Source organism: Macaca fascicularis, chromosome 2, assembly GCF_037993035.2.
Source record: "Macaca fascicularis isolate 582-1 chromosome 2, T2T-MFA8v1.1".
NCBI lineage: Eukaryota > Metazoa > Chordata > Mammalia > Primates > Cercopithecidae > Macaca > Macaca fascicularis.
Window position 1 is genome coordinate 101,287,674 of NC_088376.1, and position 18,972 is coordinate 101,306,645.

The 18,972-nt window shown below is 39.9% G+C and overlaps 1 protein-coding gene and 1 long non-coding RNA gene across 4 annotated transcripts in view; both read left to right on the forward strand.

Annotated features, from left to right (window-relative positions):
- Window positions 1–249: 249 nt before the first annotated feature.
- On the forward strand, window positions 250–769 carry LOC107128858 (destrin). Its single transcript, XM_045385260.2, has one exon. The coding sequence runs from the start codon at window positions 334–336 to the stop codon at window positions 766–768; it is 435 nt and encodes a 144-aa protein (XP_045241195.2). The 5' UTR covers window positions 250–333; the 3' UTR covers window position 769.
- Window positions 770–1,838: 1,069 nt separating this feature from the next.
- Window positions 1,839–18,972, forward strand: part of LOC123571844 (uncharacterized) — a 41,804-nt gene continuing 24,670 nt past the window's right edge. The window contains exons 1-2 of one of the 3 annotated variants that reach the window (XR_012430996.1): window positions 1,839–2,014; window positions 4,993–5,133. This is a non-coding gene — a long non-coding RNA (uncharacterized lncRNA). The remainder of the gene's footprint in view (window positions 2,015–4,992; window positions 5,134–18,972) is intronic. The other 2 variants (XR_006696127.2, XR_012430997.1) reach the window with 2 other exon arrangements.

The window sequence follows — 18,972 nt, forward strand, 5'->3', positions numbered from 1 at the left end:
GAGATGCCTTCTTTACTCACTGCCTTAGATAAACCACTTTACGCATAGACCAAATACTCATGCTTTAAAATTCTAGCATCAGGATTAAGGTTTAGGTTAACATTGAGGTTAGGGCAAGGGGCTGAAGATTAAGGTGAGTTTTAGTGTTTTGTTTGGTCTAGGATTAGAGTCGGGATGTGGCCAGGGTTTAGGCTTTATTGTTTAATATTCGGTGTTCAGACGTTTCTAGTTAAGAGCAGTGCGGTGTGTTGGTCTGCAGCTGTGAAAAGAACACTCCACAGACTTGTGCCCGCCGGTGGCCTCCCCTGTGTCCCTGTGACCACAGCAGTAAAGATGGACCCAGGAACGCAAGTTGCTGATGAAGTATGTCACATTTTTCATGACATGAAAGTTCATAAATGCTCCACACCAGAAGAAATCAAGCAAAGAAAGAAGACTGTCATTTTTTGTCTCAGTGCAGACAAAAAGTGCATCATTGTAGAAGAGGGCAAAGAGATCTCAGCTGGAGTAACCATAACCGGTCCTTTCAAGCACTTTGTGGGAATGCTTCCTGAAAAAGATTGCTGCTGTGCTTTATATGATGCAAGCTTTGAAACAAAGAAATTCAGAAGAGTATTGTTTGTTTGTTTGTTTTTGTGGGCACCAGAACTACCACCTCTGAAAAGTAAAATGATCTACACAAACTCTAAGGATGGAATCAAAAAGAAATTTCAAGCAAATGAACCAGAAGATCTCAATTGGGTTTGTGTTAGATGGGTGGGTACTTGATTGCAGCTTTTGAAGGATCCTCTGTGTAGGCCATCATTCAGTGCCACAAATGGAAAGCTTCCATGTTTAATGTTATCCACTTCTAAATAAATAAAGCAACCATATATTTTTAAAGAAGAGAAAACAAGAGTAGTGCTCAGATAGAATGTGTAGCTCATGGAATTCAGTACTGGGGATCATGTTTACTTCCTGGTGTGTGCATTTGCTAAACAGAATTCTACTAAACAGCCAAGGATACATACCCTCTTTTAATTAAATAATAGAAGCCAATTGAGCATTGTCTTAGAGTTTGTGGAGAAAATGTGTAACCCTAGAAATTATGCCCATTCGTGTATTATCAATGTGTACAAGTCACAGAAAGACATTTTGGAAAGTATATTGCCCAGGAACTTTTTCTGGAAAGGGTAATATGGCTGAAAGGATTCAGCCAAAAGAAAACTAAATTCAAATAAAATAAATTAAAAATAAATTAAAATGAAGACAGCTTCTGTAATAAAGAGGCATTTTTATGTGAAGAGGCATTTTTATATGAAGAGGCATTTTATGTAACTATTGATAACAATGAAACCAGTTATAAATAGTTAAATCTAAATATTTCTGATAATACGAAAAAGAAAGAGGTTTGATGTGAAAAATTAGTAAGGAATTACGCTTATATATTTTTCCAACACTTTGAGTCATATGAGGGGAGAAGTTACAGTGTCCAGAATTTTGACGATCTGAGAGGTAAAAAGTGAAGTTATTTAAACAAAAATAGTTGTTAGGCTGGGCGCAGTGGCTCACTCCTGTAATCCCAGCACTTTGGGAGGTTGAGGTGGGAGGATCACTTGAGATCAGGAGTTCGAGACCAGCCTGGCCAACATGGTGAAACCTCGCCTCTACTAAAAACACAAAAATTAGCCAGACTTGGTGGTGCATGTAATCCCAGCTATTTCAGGTGGCTGAGGGATGAGAATCACTTGAATGCGGGAGGTGGAGGTTGCAGTGAGCAGAGATTGCGCCACCGCACTCCAGCCTGGGTGACAGAGCAAGACTCTATTTCAAAAGAAACAGTTGTGAAAGTGATAAATGCACAACGTAAAGACATTTGAACCTGAGGAAAGGCGTGCAACTAAGAGTGATGAAAGGTAAACCTTCATCCTGAGCTTTCCCTTCATTGCTCTTCTGAGATGGATTCACTCTTTCCTGCCCTTGTCTTTCTTTGATTTCCTTATTTTGTTGGAACACATCATAAGTACGATGAAAGGTATGTTTATTCTACCATTTTGCTGTATTGGTGATTGAGCTAGGTCTAGAATTCTAGAATTTTGAAGGCTTGCTTTTTATCTTCTAGCCCCTAGGATTGCTGATGGCATTCTGATACCTTATTATTTTTATTTTTGCAAGTGACAATTTTACTGCTGTTATCATTTTTGTGTGTGTACCTGAAGACTTTAGATTGCCTCTTCATTTTTGGTGTTCTGAAACTTGACCATGACATGTCTAGTTGTAGGTCTTTTTTTCATTCAGCCTATTTAGTAACTGGGGAGGGGAACTTTGAGTGTCTTCAGTCACCTACCTGAATTAACCTAGCCCTTTACTTCAAATATAAATGGGCCACCATGGACCACCAGACATTTCTGCAAAACCAACAGTAAAATTGAGAAGGACTAAGATGAACAAACAGGAAAAAAAAAAGAAACCCAGATAGCATTCAGGGAACTGAAAGTTGTAAAGTGCTGACTAGTCTCTCTCTCTGAATCCATGACCACTGAAACCTCAAGTAGCTCAGAGTGCTGCTCAGCAACTGTCCTTCTTTTCCCCATTCCATCCACTTCCCTAGGTGATGACTTTATAGCTTACCTCTTTCAGACCTCCAGTGCAGCCTCCCCATCCCACCTCAGCTGATTACCTTGCTCCTTACTTTCTTGAGAATTGGAAGTGTCAGAAGAGAATTTTCATGAGCTCCCATTGCCAGATCCAGCCAGTTTCCTGACACAGTACTCACATGCCTTGTCTTCCTTCCTATTAGTGTGCAGTAATTGTCTCTACTCTTAGGTCAGGCTGGCTCCTTCCCTGAAGCCTTAGATCCTATCCTCTCTCTGCCTCTTAAGGACATGGCTTTACCATTCTCTGCCTTCTCTCCTGAATCATCATTTCTCCCCTCTCTACTGTATTATTCCCATCTGCAAATATGCTGTTATTTTTCACAAAGAGCATTTCCACTTCTCCCTCCAGCTACTGCCTTTCATCTCCCATTCTCTTTCTCTTTTTTTTTTTTTTTTTGAGGCCGAGTCTCACTCTGTCACCCACTGTCACCCAGGCTGGAGTGCAGTGGCGTGACCTTGGCTCACTGCAATCTCTGCCCCCCGGGTTCAAGAGATTCTCTTCCCTCAGCCTCCTAAGTAGTTGGGACTACAGGCACGTGCCACCACGCTCAGTTAATTTTTGTATTTTTAGTAGAGACAGAGTTTCGCCATGTTGGCCAGGCTGGTCTTGAACTCCTGACCTCAAGTAATCTGCCCGCCTTGGCCTCCCAGAGTGCTGAGATTACACGCATGAGCCACAGCGCCCACCCCCATTCTCCCTTAATCAAGATTTTGTCCTCACCACTCTACCCAAACAAATCTTGTCAAGTTCAACAATGAGCTCCTTATAACTAAACCCAAAGGTCAATTTGCAGGCCCCAGATTCTACTGGATGCAGGGAATCATGCCACCTACATTGAAGCACCGTCTTTACTTGGCTTCCAGGACCCCTGCACTCTCCTGGTTTGCCTCTGAGCTCACTGGCAGCTCCTTCTCACTCTCTATTGGTGGTTCTCCCACTATTGTCCGCCCTTCTAATATTGGGATCTCCAGGACTCAGTTCTTGAGCTCTTCTCTTCTTTATCTACACTTCACGAATTTCTTTTTAAAGTCCATCTATATATAATATTTACAATCCTGACTTCTTTCCTCTGATCTCAAGGCTCATGTATTTCACTGCCTTGTAACATCTCCTTTTGGATCATAGGCATCTCATGCTTAGAAAGTCCAAAATTGAGCTCTTGACCTACCCCTCACCTCCAACATGGCTTCTTCCACAGTCCCCCTCATCCCTCAGTAAATGCTAATTGAGGTCTCCTAGTGCTCAATCTGAGAACACAGGAATCTTCTCTTTTCCTCACATGACACATCCCATGCATTATGTATTATATAAAACATACCCATTATATATCCAGAATCTGACATCTCATAATCATCTCCATTTAGCTGGTCCAACCTATCATCATTTCACACCAGAACCTTCTGAAATAGTCTCCTAACTAGAGTAGCCAGCTTGTCTCAGTTTGCCTGGTACTTTCACAGTTTTTGCACTGAAAGTCCAGTCTCAGGAAATCCCTCAGCCCTGCACAAACCAGGATTATTTGCCATCCTACTTATAACTGGAATCTTCTCTTCTTCTGTTGCCTCTTACGGTCCATTTTCAATACAGCTAGGGTGATTCTTTTAAAACGCAAATTTTATTATGTCACTTCTCTGTTCAAAACCCTTCAATGGCTCCCTACCCAACTTAGAAAGAAAGCTATTGCTTTCAGTGGCCCACAAGACTATAGGGTCCACAGGCTTGTAGGAAAAGATGGGAAGTTCAATTTTGATCAGGCTGATATTGCAGTACTGTGGAATGTTCAATTGGCAAGGTCCAAAATTGAATGGAGTATCAAGAATATCTTCTGTTTGTGAAACAAAAATAGATTACTATGGAAAAACTTGCAAGAAAGAATTCTAGGAAATTAGAAATATTTGTTAAAATGAAAAAAGTCAATGGTAAGCCTGAAAGACAAAATTATAGAAGCTCTGTCTTGCGATACTAATGATATATTCATAAGTAATGTGCATATGATATAGTTATATATTACATAAGATAAAAATATATAAAATAAAGACATATAAATACATACATTACAAAATACATTTGCAACATGATGCACCAAATTCCCAAAATCTTCAGTGTGCATCTTTCCAAACCAAGGACCCTCTTCTACATAACCACCATACAACTCTTCCAATCAAGAAGTAAAAAATCAGCTCTAACACTAACATCTAATCCAAAGAATGTATTCATATTTTGCCAGCTGTCCTAACAATGTCTCTTTCCTGTCCAGGCCAGGATCACACTTTGCACTTCATACTCAAGTCTCTTTAGTCTCCTTCAATCTGGAATAATTCCTTGGTCTCTCCCTGTTTTTCATGATCTCAATAGTTTGAAAGAGTGCAGACTTTTCAGTCTGCAGGACGAAGCTCAGCCTGGTTCCACCAATGTTTCCTCAGGACTGGATTCACATTTGTGCTCTGGGAGTGCCGAAGCTCAGCCTGGTTCCACCAGTGTTTCCGGGGTTCACACGTATGTTCTGGGAGTGCTATATGGAAGGGAGGTTGTCATCTTCTCACTGCGTCACACGAGGGGGCATACAATGTGGGCTCGTCCCCACACTGGGGATGGCCATCTTTAGCACCTGGTCAATTTGTGTCAGGTTTCTCCACATTAACTCATCATTTTTCTATTTGTAATTGATGAACATTTTGTGGGAAGATATTCTCAAACTATGCCAATATCCAGTATCCCATTAAATCTCCACTAACTCGATTTAGTAGTTATTGATTACTTTTGCCTGAATTAACCACTGTTATGGTGGTTGTAAATGGTGGTTTATCTATTATCATCATTCCTATGATATATATTAGCTGCTGTGCTACTATAAGGAAGACATTTCCCTTTTCCTCCACTTACTTTTTTCCTTTTTAAAAAAATTACTCATAGTCAATCCTCTACTTATTTTTATGGATGTAGGCTCATGGATTCCTATTTGATTCAGCAGATTTAATCCATTATCATCAGTATTTATTTTAATATCAAATCATTCCAGATTTGGCTAGATGATAACCTTTGACATTTGTACCCATGAGCTATAGACATGTCCCATTATTCTTTGAGTAATTCTTTACTTGCTGGCACAAGAAAATGTTTCAGGTTCATCTTGCAATTTCCCTGCCTTGGCCTTGGAATTACTTATTTCTGCAAGAAGTGCTAAAGTTGAGAATGATATTTGGAGACTATAATCTAGGTACTTGGTTGCTTATTGCTTTTGGGCCTTCCTGCCTCGTGTTGGCATAGGATGGGAAAGTCAGGAGCTGGGGACGTTCTCCCTCTCTCAAGAGCAAAGTAATTTCTCAACTTTCATAGGCCACAAGACTTACTCATCACTGCATCCGTCTGCATCTTCCTTCTTTTAATCAGCTTCTTTGCCTGCACATGGGTCTCTGTGCCCATCCGCCTTGAGTCTGACCTGACCGCTGAACTGCCCACCATTATCGGCTACAGAGTCTGAAATGCCCAAACTGTGAGAGCAATAACCTGCTTGTCTCTGTCCAGTCTATAGATTGGTTAATCTTGGGTTTGGGTTCTACCTCTAGTCTAATTACTTTTGGTCAGGGCAGTTAGTGATGTTACAATAGTGGCTGGGACAGCCCTGACAGGGCTGTAGAGAAGATGGTGCAGTTTCTCTAGGGAGGAATGAGTCCTGTGGAGGACCCTGACTCCATCTGCCACATTCTATAGTCGTACATTTGGTTCATATAGAGAAGTTTTTGGATTTTCAGAAGTGAGGACATTTGGTAAAGGTTCTGTGAATCTGAACATTAAGGATAATTTTGGGTTCGTGGATCAGTTACTGGGAAACACTGATCTAACTTCAGCACTTCAATTTCTCAGATGAGTAAACTGAGGCCCAGAGAGAACAAGAGACTTGTCCTCATGTACATGGCCTGTCAACAGCAGATCTGGGATTAGAACCAGGGCTGGCCATCCAGTGAGGCAAGAGAAACATCTAAGATGCAAAATATAAGGAAGCCCTCACCCTCAGGGTCATGCAAGTGCCCTAGGGGTTTCCTTGACTCACCCTAGGCCCAGCCTAGATTAGAACTCTAGGGTCCTGCTTGCCAGGAGGGAGAAATATCACATCTGGCTTGAAGTGTATGGATAAGAGGGACTGATGGGGAGTTTTCCTGTGTTGCCACCTTCAGGGAGAAGGAAGTTCTTGAGGAACGCTGGTTAAGCTAGTGTCCCTAAAGTGAAGGATCCAGTAGCTTGGGATGGCTGCTCACTGGAGAAGCTTGAATTATCCTGCATGCACAGAGCACTGAGGCCCCTTCAGTCTGGGTGCAGAGTTCCTGGCCTGGGATATCTTTAGCTGATTGCTGAGAGTTGCAGCATTTCTCAGCCCTGGTGATGGACACTTCTCTTTTCCCCTGTCTCGTAAAAATAGACCTTCCCTCCAACCAGACCTGCCTTGTTAGATCTGTTGTTACATAGACAGGACATGTAGGGTTTGTGCTTTTCTAGCCTCCAGTCTGGTGCCTGCTTCCTTCATGTGGAACTGCTTACTAAGAATTTAACCACAGGAGGATTTTAAGAAAGTAAATGTTGGCTTTGTTGTTGGTTGAGGTTAAAAACAAAACAAAACAACAACAACAACAAAAAACCATCAAGATAGTAAAAAATAATAAAGGAGAGAAGAACAAAAGAGAAACATCCGAACCGTTTTGTGACCCTTTTTCTGCTGCTGCCCTGGTGCAAGGCGCAATCCGTTCTCACTTGGATTCCTGCTGCACTCTCACCCGGATTTGGTGTATGCTCAACAAGGCAGCTGTTTGCTAATGTACAGATTAGGCAAGAAAATGGAAATGAAATAAAAGGCTTTCATGTTGGAAAGGAAGAAGTAAAACTACCTCTATTTACAGATTATATGATGATGTGTATCCACTAAATCCACTGAGAAACTATCAGAATTCATTAATGCGTTTAACAAGGTTGTAGGACATGCAGTCAATATGTAACAATCAATTTCTATACCTTTGCAATGAACAATCCAGAAATGAAATTAAGGAAACAATATTTATAGTAGCATCAACTAGAATAAAACACTTAGGAATAAGGTTAACAAAAGAAGTGCAAAACTCATACTCTAAAAACTACAAAACAGTCTTGAGAGAAATTAAAGAAAACAAATAAATGGGAAGACATCCCATGTTCATAATCAGAAGAAAATAAATATTGTCTCAAATAGTTAATAAATATTAAGCATTGAAATAGCAATATTCCCCAAATTGATCTATAGATTCAATGCAGTTCTTATCAGTATCCCAGCTGGCTTTTTAATAGAAATTGACAAGCTGATCCTAAAAATTATATGGAAACTCAAGGAACCCTGAAAAGCCAAAAACAATCATAAAAAAGAAGAAAAAATTAGGACTCATACTTCCTAATTGCAAAACAATAATCAAGACAATGTGGTACTTACTTAAGGATAGATACACAGACTAATAAAACAGAATTCAGAGTTCAGAAATAACCCCATTTATCTATAGTTAGGTGAATTTTGACAAGGAAGTCAAGACTATTTGATGGGGAAAAATGAGTCTTTTCAACAAATGGTGTTGGGATAACTGTATAGCCTCATACAAAAGGATGAAATTGGACTCTTACATTGTGTATAAAGATTAAACCAAAGTGCATCAAAAACCAAAATGTAAGAGCCAGAATTATAAATTCTTAAAAGAAAATATTGGTATAAGTTTTCATGACCTTGAATTTGGCAATGGATTCTTAGATATGACACCAAAGGCACAAGCAATAAAAGAAAAAAAAATTGGAGTTCATAAAAATTAAAAACTTTTGTGTTTCAAAGGATACTACCAAGAAAGCAAAAAGACAACTGATAGAATGGGAGAAAAGATTTGTAAATCTAGAAGATATAAAGACCACACACAACTCAATTTTAAAAGGATACACAACCCAATTATTGGGCAAAGGATCTGAATAGCCATTTCTCCTAAGACATGCAAGTGATCCCTAAGCACGTAAAAAGATGCTCAACATCAGTAGTCATCAGGAAAATGTAAACCAAAACCACTGTGAAATAATACTTCACACCCACCATGAGGACTACAGTAAAAATAATCAGATAAGTGTTAGCAAGGATGTGGAGAAAGAACCTTCAAGTACTGCTGGTAGAAGTGTAAAATGGTTTAGCCACTTTGGAAAACAGTGACAGTTCAGCAAAATTTACACATAGTTACTGTTTGATCCACCAATTCACTCCTACGTGTATACACAAGAGAAATGAAAATGTGCTTCCACTCAAAGATTTTTACATAAATGATCATAACAGCATTCATAAAAGCCCAAAAGTCCATTAACTGATACATAGATAGATGTAGTATATTCATACAATGAAATGTTATTTGGCCATAAAAAGGAATGCAGTACTAATACATACTACAACACGGATAAACCTTGAAAACACTATTCCAAGTGAAAGCAGACAGTCGCAGAAGATCACATATTATATGACTCCATTTGTAGGAAATGTCGAGAATAGGCAAATATATAGAAACAAACAGAAAGTAGACTCCTAGTTACTTAGACCTAGCAGGGGGAAGGGGTTGATGAGAATACTGTGAAGTGCTGGCTAAGGGGTAGGGTGTTTCTTTTTGAAGTGACGAAAATATTTAAAAATTCACTGTGATGATGATGCCAAGGCTGTGGAGAAATAGGAATGCTTTTACACTATTGGTGGGAGTATAAATTAATTCAACCATTGTGGAAGACAGTGTGGTGATTCCTCAAGGATCTAGAACCAGAAATACCATTTGACCCAGCAATCCCATTACTGGGTATATACCCAAAGGATTATAAATCGTTCTACTATGAAGATACATGCACACGTATGTTTATTACAGCACTGTTCACAATAGCAAAGACTTGGAACCAATCCAAATGCCTATCAATGATAGACTGGATAAAGCAAATGTGACACATATACACCATGGAATACTATGCAACCATAGAAAAGAATGAGTTCATGTCCTTCGCAAGGACATGGATGAAGCTGGAAACCATCATTATCAGCAAACTAACACAGGAACAGAAAAGGAAACACCCCATATTCCCACTTATAAGTGGGAGCTGAACAATGAGAACACATGGAACAGGGAGGGAAACATCACACACCGGGGCCTGTTGCAGGGGGGATGAGGAGCAAGGGGAGGAGGAGTATTAGGACAAACACCTAATGCAAGCAGGGCCTAAAACCTAGATGACAGGTTGAGAGGTGCAGCAAACCACCATGGCATATGTATACCTATGTAACAAACCTACATGTTCTGCACATACATCCCAGAACCTAAAGTAAAATAATAAAGGAAAAATCACTGTTGTGATGGTGGCACAATTCTGAGAATGTACAATTAAGCATGATATTATACTTTGTAAATGAGTGTATTGTATGGAATATAAATTCTATCTCATTAAAGTTGTCTGTAGCTATACAATTTGGATCATATCTTGCCTCTCCTGAGCATCCTCCAAGAGCTCTCCTTTCCTTTAGAAGAGTAATTTCCAAGTCCTCCTAATGTCCTACAAGGCCCCACAGGATCCAGAACCCTCATCACTACCTCCTGGTCTCATCTCCTATTCCTGTACTCTCTCTCTTTGCTATCCCACTAACTGGACTGCTTTCCTCCCTTATAACTGCATGGCTCATGCCCTTCCTTCTTCCAGCTCTTTATTCAAATGCCACTTTCTCAACTAATTGACTCTGACCATTCTATTTAAAATTGTAGTTCTGACCCTACTGCCTTGTTCCATTTTTCTTTTCCATAGCACTTATCATCTCAGCAGGTGTGATAGTCAAAATACTTAACAGTCCATCCAATAGGGTAGAGAACTATAGGGTGCGAAACAAGGTAGGGATTCTACAGACCCCTGCTGGGCTGAGCATGAAGCCTGTAGTTACTGGATCATAAAGAGATCAGGGTGGTGGTGTTCCTGGAAAGGGGCAAGGAAGCTAGGGGGCACTCAGGCCTTAGGGCAGAGGTACAGAAATATTTCCACTAGACTGGTAGACTGGCACCTGATAAATATCTGATCTACTTGTATTACATTACATAAGTTTCTTCTTATGCTTATTACCAGCTTCCCCTATTAGGACATAAGTGCCACAAAGGCAGGAGCTTTGTCTATTTTGTTTACAGTTATATTCCCAGCCCCAAGAGAAGCACATAGCAGGCTTTAAAAAACGTTTGTTGAGTTTAAGAAATAACAGCATGTGGATTTTGGAAAGAGACACCAAATCTATACAACCTGGACCTTTGATGTTAAGATTTTCCAGCTGCCACACATGTTGAGAAGGTCTGTGTGTTGATGGCCCAAGACAAGCACCCTGGTTTTATCAGTTACTGAAAATGCCATACAAAGAAGAAGGGGACTAAGTTCCTGGACATAGAGGTGGGGAGGGAGTGGATTAGTCAGGATTCTTGGTTGCAAGATACAGAAACTAAATTCATACTGTAAGGACAGGAAGGAGTTAATGGCTCACATAATTGAAAAGTTCAGGGTTTTATCTGGCTTCAGATGCAGCTTGATCCAGAAATTCCAACACTGTCATCAGAAAATTATCTCTTCATTCCTTTGCCCTGCTTTCTTCTAAATCACCTTCATTCACAGACCAGATCTCCCCAAGTTGTAGCAAAAACAATCACAGGCAGCTCTAGATTTAGTTCTAGCAGCTGAGTACATTTCTTTGAGAAGACAGGACCCTTTGCTGCATAGTTGGAACAGAAAACGAAACACCGCATATTCCCACTTATAAGTGGGAGCTGAACAAGGAGAACACATGGAACAGGGAGGGAAACATCACACACCGGGGCCTGTCGAGGGGAATGAGGAGCAAGGGGAGGAGGAGTTGGATGACAGGCAATCCAGAAGAGAATCTGCCTGTGATTCAGACAGACCCATGTCCAGGAGGATGGAAGTCCAGTTACCCACAAGGAGGAAGGAGGCCCACTGGGTTCACACCAAATCCTTTGTGGCTTTCAATTACTCTTGGCTAAGGGTCATGATATAGTATTGGATTCTTGACATATTTTGATGGTAGAGTGGACAAGATTTGCAGATGGATTAAATGTAAGGAGTTGGAGAGGAGTCCAGGATGATCCAAGATTATACATCTGGGCAACTAAATATATCAAAATGCCGTAAGCCAAGAGGGAACACTGAGAAGGAGATGTTTTGGGTGGAAGTCAGTAGGTCAGACTTACATAACTTTCAGACATTTATTAACACACAACTAGAGGAAGATGTTAGGGAAACCACTTGATGTGCAATCTATAGTTCAGGAAGGTGCCCAGGTGGGAAATATAAATTTCAGGGTCATCAGAAATGGATTATATTTAAATCCATGAGCCTGGCTGAGCATGTAGGGAGCAAATATAGACAGAACAATGGAAGGATAAAGAAGTGAGTCTTGAGATGCTAAAACATTAAGAGGTGGGGAGATGAACCAGAAAGGAAGACTGAGAAAGAGATCCAGCAAAGTAAGATGAAAACCAAAAGAGGAGGAAGAGGGAATTGACTAATTGTGCCAAATGTGTAAAATGCTGTTTATAACTCAAGAAAGATGAGAAATAGGATTGACTATACAAGTTAGCAATGTTATAAATGACCTTGGCCAGAGGTGACTTTGGCCAGAGCTATTACGGTGAAACAAAGTGGACAAAAGTTTGATTGGAGCACATTTAAGAAAGACTGGAAGGAGAGGAATTGGAGTCAGTAAGCAGAGAAGAAAACTCATTTTTTAAAGACTTGCTGTGAGGCCGGGCGCGGTGGCTCAAGCCTGTAATCCCAGCACTTTGGGAGGCCGAGACGGGCGGATCACGAGGTCAGGAGATCGAGACCATCCTGGCTGACACAGTGAAACCCCGTCTCTACTAAAAAATACAAAAAAACTAGCCGGGCGAGGTGGCGGGCGCCTGTAGTCCCAGCTACTCGGGAGGCTGAGGCAGGAGAATGGCGTGAACCCGGGAGGCGGAGCTTGCAGTGAGCTGAGATCCGGCCACTGCACTCCAGCCTGGGCGGCAGAGCGAGACTCTGTCTCAAAAAAAAAAAAAAAAAAAAAAAAGACTTGCTGTGTGAAGGAGAACAGAGAAATTGAGCTGTGGTATAAAAGGGGAAGTGGTGTTGAGAGGCATTTTAAAAGTTAATTCTTTATAATTTTTTGTGTAAGTTTTCTTTTTTATTATTTTTAATTAAAGTTTTTATTTGGATTAAAGTGTTTACTTGTGAGTAATAGTGGATTCACATTCAACTGTGAGAAATAACACGAAGACATTCCATGTTCCTTTTACCCTGTTTTCCCAAATTGTAACACCTTGTAAACTATGGCACAATACCACAACCAGGATATTGACATTGACAGTGTCAAAATACAAAACATTTTCACCACTGCAAGGATCTCTCACATTGCCCTTTAAGAGACACACCCCCCTCCCTAATCCCCAACAACTGCTAACCTCTTACTCATGTCTATAATTTTGTCATTTCAAGAATATTATATAAATAGAATCATAGAGTATGTACCATTTGGGATGGCTGTAAAAAAACTCAGCATAGGCCGGGCGCAGTGGCTCAAGCCTGTAATCCCAGCCCTTTGGGAGGCCGAGACGGGCCGATCACGGGGTCAGGAGATGGAGACCATCCTGGCTAACACGGTGAAACCCCGTCTCTACTAAAAAATACAAAAAACTAGCCGGGCGAGGTGGCGGGCGCCTGTAGTCCCAGTTACTGGAGAGGCTGAGGCAGGAGAATGGCGTAAACCCGGGAGGCGGAGCTTGCAGTGAGCCAAGATCCGGCCACTGCACTCCAGGCTGGGCGACAGAGCGAGACTCCGTCTCAAAACAAAACAAAACAAAACAAAAACAAAAACAAAAACAAAAACTCAGCATAATTCTCTGGAGATTCATCCAGGTTGCTCCATGTATCAATAGTTCATTTCTTTTTATTTATGAACAGTATTCCATGGTGCTGACATACCGCAGTTTGACCATTCATTTGTTGAAGAATATCTGAGTCATTTTTAGTTTTGGGTTATTATAAACAAAGCTGCTGTAAGTATTTGTGTACAGGTTTTCTTGTGTGAACACGAGCTTTCATTTCTCTGGGACAAATTTCCTGAAGTACAATTACTGAACCATATGGTAGTTGCAGGTTCAGTTTTAAAGAACCTGCAAACTGTTTTCCAGAGTGTCTGCAGCATCAGTAACGTATCAATGACCTAGTTTCTCTACATCCTCGCCAGCATTGGTGATGTCACTATATTTTTTAAGTTATTGATAGTTTTTTAGTTTATAGTTTAGATAGTTTTAGTTATAGTTTTTTAGTTATTGTGGTACCTCACTATGGTTTTAATTTGCATGTTCCTAATGGCTAACGATGTAGAATATTTTTTCATGTGCTTATTTGCCTTCTATACATCTCTTCGGTGAAATATTTCTTCATGTCTTTTACCCATTTTCTAATTGGATTGTTTGCTTTTTTAACTGTTTAGTTTTGAGAGTTTTAAGAAATATATTCTTGATATTACTCTTTTGCTGGATATATGGTTTGCAAATATTTTCTCGCTCTGTAACTTGTCTTTTTATCCTCCTAAAAGAGTCTTTTGCGTGGAAAACATGTTTTAACTTTGGTAATGTCAAGTTTATCAATTTTTTAATTTTATGGGTTGTAATTTTGATGTCGAGTCTCTTTGCCTAGTTCTAGTCATGAAGATATTTTACTAGGCTTTTTCCTTTTATTTATTTATTTATTTATTTTTATGTTTTTTTTTTCCCTAGAAGTTTTATAGTTTTACATTTTACAATTAGGTTTGTGATCATTTTAAGTTTGTGTAAGGCATGAGATTTAGGTTATATTTAAGGTGAGGTTTTTGTAGAGAGCTTATAATTTGGTTACGTTTTCAAATGTCTTCTGCCAAGCTTTATATTTTAATTCATGTATTTAGACCATCACATTTGAGGCAATTATACATATATCAGGACTTAAGTCTGCTATTTTATCTTCTGTTTTTCTTTTCTTCTTTATCTGTTTTCTTTTGCTGTCTCCTATGGGTTACTTGAACATTTTTCAGAGAGCAGTTTTGATTTATCCATAATGTTTTTGAGCTTATTTTTTGTATAGTATTTTTCAGTGATTGCTTTAGGTGTTACCTTAAATATATCTACCATCACAATCTACTGATGTTGACATTTTACGAGTTTGAATGAAATATAGAGACCTTGCTCCCTTTACATCTTTTTGCCTTCCCTCACTTATAATTTAATTTTCTTAAATATTTATTTTATATACATGTGGAATCACATGAGACAGTGTCATAATTTCGCTTCAATTATCAAACATAGTTTTAAAAACTTGAGAGGATAAGGAAAATGTATTATTTTCACCCATATTTTTCCTGCTATATTCTTTCTTCCATCCGGACATTCCAAAATTCTTCTTTTATTGTTTCTTTTCTGTTTAGAGAACTTCCTTTAGTCATTCTTCAAGGCAAGTCTGTAGGCAGTATATTCCCTTAGGTTACCCTTATTTGAGAATGTCTTGATTTCTCCTTCATTTCTGAAGGATACTTTCAATGGATATAGGATTCTAGATATGAGAGTTTCTGTTTTTCTCTGCACTTGAAAGAACTGAAAAAAGCACTTGAAAAATGCTGAAAGAACTTCCTTCAGGCCTTTCTGGTTTATGATGAGAAATCCACTGTTATTTGGATTATTTTCCCTTGCATGTATATTGTGATTTCTCTTTTGCTGCTTTTGAGATGTTCTCTTCGTTTTAGTTTTCAGAAGTTTTACTATTATATATTCAGGGGTGAATTTTGCTGAAATTTTAGATTTCAGCTTTACTTAGCTTCTTGAATCTGTAGAGTTATGTCTTTTGCAAAATTTGAGAAGTTTTCAACCATTATTTCTTTGAGTACTTTTTCAGGCTTGCCTTTTTTTTCCTTTCCTTCCAGGGTGCCAATGACATTAATGCAGGTTCTCTAATTATAATCCTGATATCCTTGAGATTCTGTTTATTATTTTTTTCTAGTCTATTTTCTCTCTGTTGTTCTATCTTCAAGTTCACTGATTCTTTCCTTTGTCCCCTCCATTCTGCTGTTGAGCCCATCCACTGAGTTTTAAAATTTTGGTTATTACATTTTTTAGTTCTAAAATTTCCCTTTAGTTCTTTTTAATATCTATTATCTATCTGATGAAACTTTGTATTTTCTTACTAAGACCTTCCATTTTTTCATTTGTTTTGAGCATGTTTGTAATTGCTGTTGAAGAATCTTTGTGATGGTTGTTCTGAAATCTTTGTCAGATAATTCTAACATTTTTGACATCTCAGTGCTATCATCTGTTGGTAGTCTTTTAAAATTCAATTCGAGATTTTCCTGGTTCTTGGTATAATGAATGATTTTCTATTGAAATCTGTATATTTTGGCTACTATATTATGAGACTCTGGTCTTATTTCAACTTGCTATTTTAGCTGGCTTTTTTTGACACCAGTCCAGTAGGGGGAGGGGTGCTGCTGCCTCATTACTGCAGGTGAAGGTAGAAGTCCAGGTTCTCCACTTGGCCTTTGTTTACATCTGAGGAGGGAAACTCCTTACTACTGTTGGGTGGGAATGGGAGTTCTGGTCCACTAGGCCTCCACTGATACCTCCTTGGCTGAAAGGGGTAGGGGTGCTTTGTTACTACTCTCCACGTGGCCTTCATTATCACTAAGCAGTGGTAAAAGTCCTGACTCGTCAGCAGGCCTCCTCTAATGTTACCGCAGTGGAGAGTTGGAGGGGTGTCTCATTATTGCCTGGCATGAGTGAAAGTTCAGGGCCTCATGGTGTCTCTACTAACACCATACAGGGTGGGAGTTGGAGGGGAGGGCTTGTTATAGCTGCAGGAAGGTCAAAGTGTGGAGTCCCCACCCTGCATTTGCTGGCATGAGTTGGGGTGAGACCTCTGTGTTTTCTGTGGTATTTGGCTGGAGTAGAGCAGTTGTCTAAAAGTTTTCTGTCTTGCTAGGCTGCCCCTTTACTGTTCCTTTGGCTGGAGACAAAAGTCTTTTATTGGGCTTAAAAATATTTTGTTTTGTCTGTGCCCATAGGTGTTTTTGGATTTTTAGCTTTTTCCACTCTGAGCCAGGATATATGAAGCAAAATGAAAAAGCCAGAGGACTCACTGCCATGTCCTGCCTTGGGTCCTGAGATTTCTAGCCAGTCTGCCTCATTGTCTCCAACTTCCAGAGTTTCTTATGCTTGTTTTATATGTCCAGGATTTACATAAAGATAATGCAAAGATGAAGTTTGCATGCTCATGGGAACAGTAGGAAAAATAATAATATAGGGAAGGAGGAGAGCAATGCTGGTCAGATGTCCTTGAGGAAGAGGCAAGAGGGGTGACATCAAGCACACAGTGTTAGCTATAAGTAGAAGAATGGACAATTCATCTAGTAATGTGTGTGAAGGCAGAGAATGCAATTAATTGAGTTCAGTGAAGAAAAATAAAAGAAGAAAAGAGAATAAAGAATGTGATAGAAGTTATTTTACACAGATGGTTTCTCTGAGCAGATAACCTTTGATCACAAACCTGTATGAAGCAAGGAGTAAACTAGGTAAATATGTGATGGGACTGTCAATTGGAAATGGGTTTATCATGTTCCAGAAACAGAAAGAGGACCTCCTCTTCTGTGCAGCTCTGCTAGACCACTCTGCCCCTCCCCCTACCTAGCCAACCTTCCTATGTGGACCATTCGGCTTACCTCTATTATTTACATTGGTGATTCTGTCTGTATTGCAATCAACTTCTTCCAGCTTTCTAATGTGTCTCCCATTAAGCCTTCTGAGGACAGGGACTACACCTGTTTTATCTTGGTAACTTTAGCACTTTGCACCATGCCTGACAGAGAGGAGGTGTTTTAAAACTGTCTTTCAATGGATTACCACAGAAAAAAGTTGCTCACCTCTAGAAGATGCTAGAACAGGTACAGTGGAAAGAGCATGGATTGGAGGGCAAAGACATGGACTTCATGTTGGACTGCGGGCTTGAGCCAAGGAATGGCAAGGTGTGTTTGGATGGGCTGCTTTCCTGCTTCTGCCAAAAGAATATGCACAGCATTGTGCATTTTTTATTTTGGATTTCCAGAGATGGAATGGAAACCATACAAAGTGGGAATTGTGCTCTTCATTTAATTTCTCCTGATCCCACTTGTCAGACCTTCATGTATTACTGAGACAGGCAGGCTGGTTGGTTCCCTATTTTAAGATGGTTTCAGTGGGGACGAAGAATAAAAGCCCTTCACTTAAGCTCTAGCTTATCTAACGTTTAGCCAATTAGTAACAAAAGACTCAAAAAGTTGTTAGGTGTCATGTTTCTATTTCAGGGGGCTGGCTGCTTCTTCAGAGCCCCATGTGTGCAGTTAGACTTAAACTCCAACCTATAGTTACCCTTCCTCATTTTAATGCTAAAAATCATGCCCAGGGATGGAGATTTAAAATGCTAATGCTACATACGATGTACAAAGAAGCGTGTTGAGCCACTGTGCAAGCACTAGAAAAACCCCTCCTATATGTGCCCTGACGTAAACCTTCCCTATAGAAAGACCCTGTAACACTAACCCACATGTTGCCCTTGGGGAACAGCCTATTCCTTTTCCTTTCTTAGTGCCAGCTCCCTTGTGCACAAGCCAATATAATTTTCTCTTTGCTGCTATACCTGCTAGTCTCTTCTCATGCAGGAGAAAATGAATAAAAATAAATGGAAAAACTGTCAACCTTTAGGAGGTACTGAGAGATAACTCAGTGGTACTACAAGGCAATGCCCTCTGTCTCGAAGTGTCTAGGTTTGCATTTCTTTGAAAAGGAGCTGAGAAAGGGAGTGGTTCTATTTCCTGCTAACGGCAGCAGATCTGCTGAGACCCCAGCAGCAAGTGGGTGTCTCCTTCAGCTTAGAGGTGAGAAGATCACACCCAGAGAGCTGCTGTTTGCCCCTCCCCTCCTGCATTAGTGTGGCGACCTGGGTGAGGCGTCCTTGCTTCTAGATGCAAAGACTCCTAGCTGGAAGTCTAGGAAAAATGACCTAGGAAAAAAGGCTTTAATTGTAACTGATAAATTAGAGAAAGTTGACATTTAAGGATTAGCTCCATAGATGACTTCAGGGCATTAAATTTGGAGCATTAAAAACATCACTTACCCTAGGGAAGAAATTAAGAACTGGCAAGAAGAGAGAGCCGGGGTCATAGTGAACACCAAATGGTGACGTAATTAATGAGCTTGCTATTAGCAATATGGCTGTCAATAGGGAAAGTGGGGC

Bases quoted from the DNA above. Each gene is read 5' to 3' on its own strand.
- LOC107128858 (XM_045385260.2), top strand. From the start codon at position 334: ATGGACCCAGGAACGCAAGTTGCTGATGAAGTATGTCACATTTTTCAT.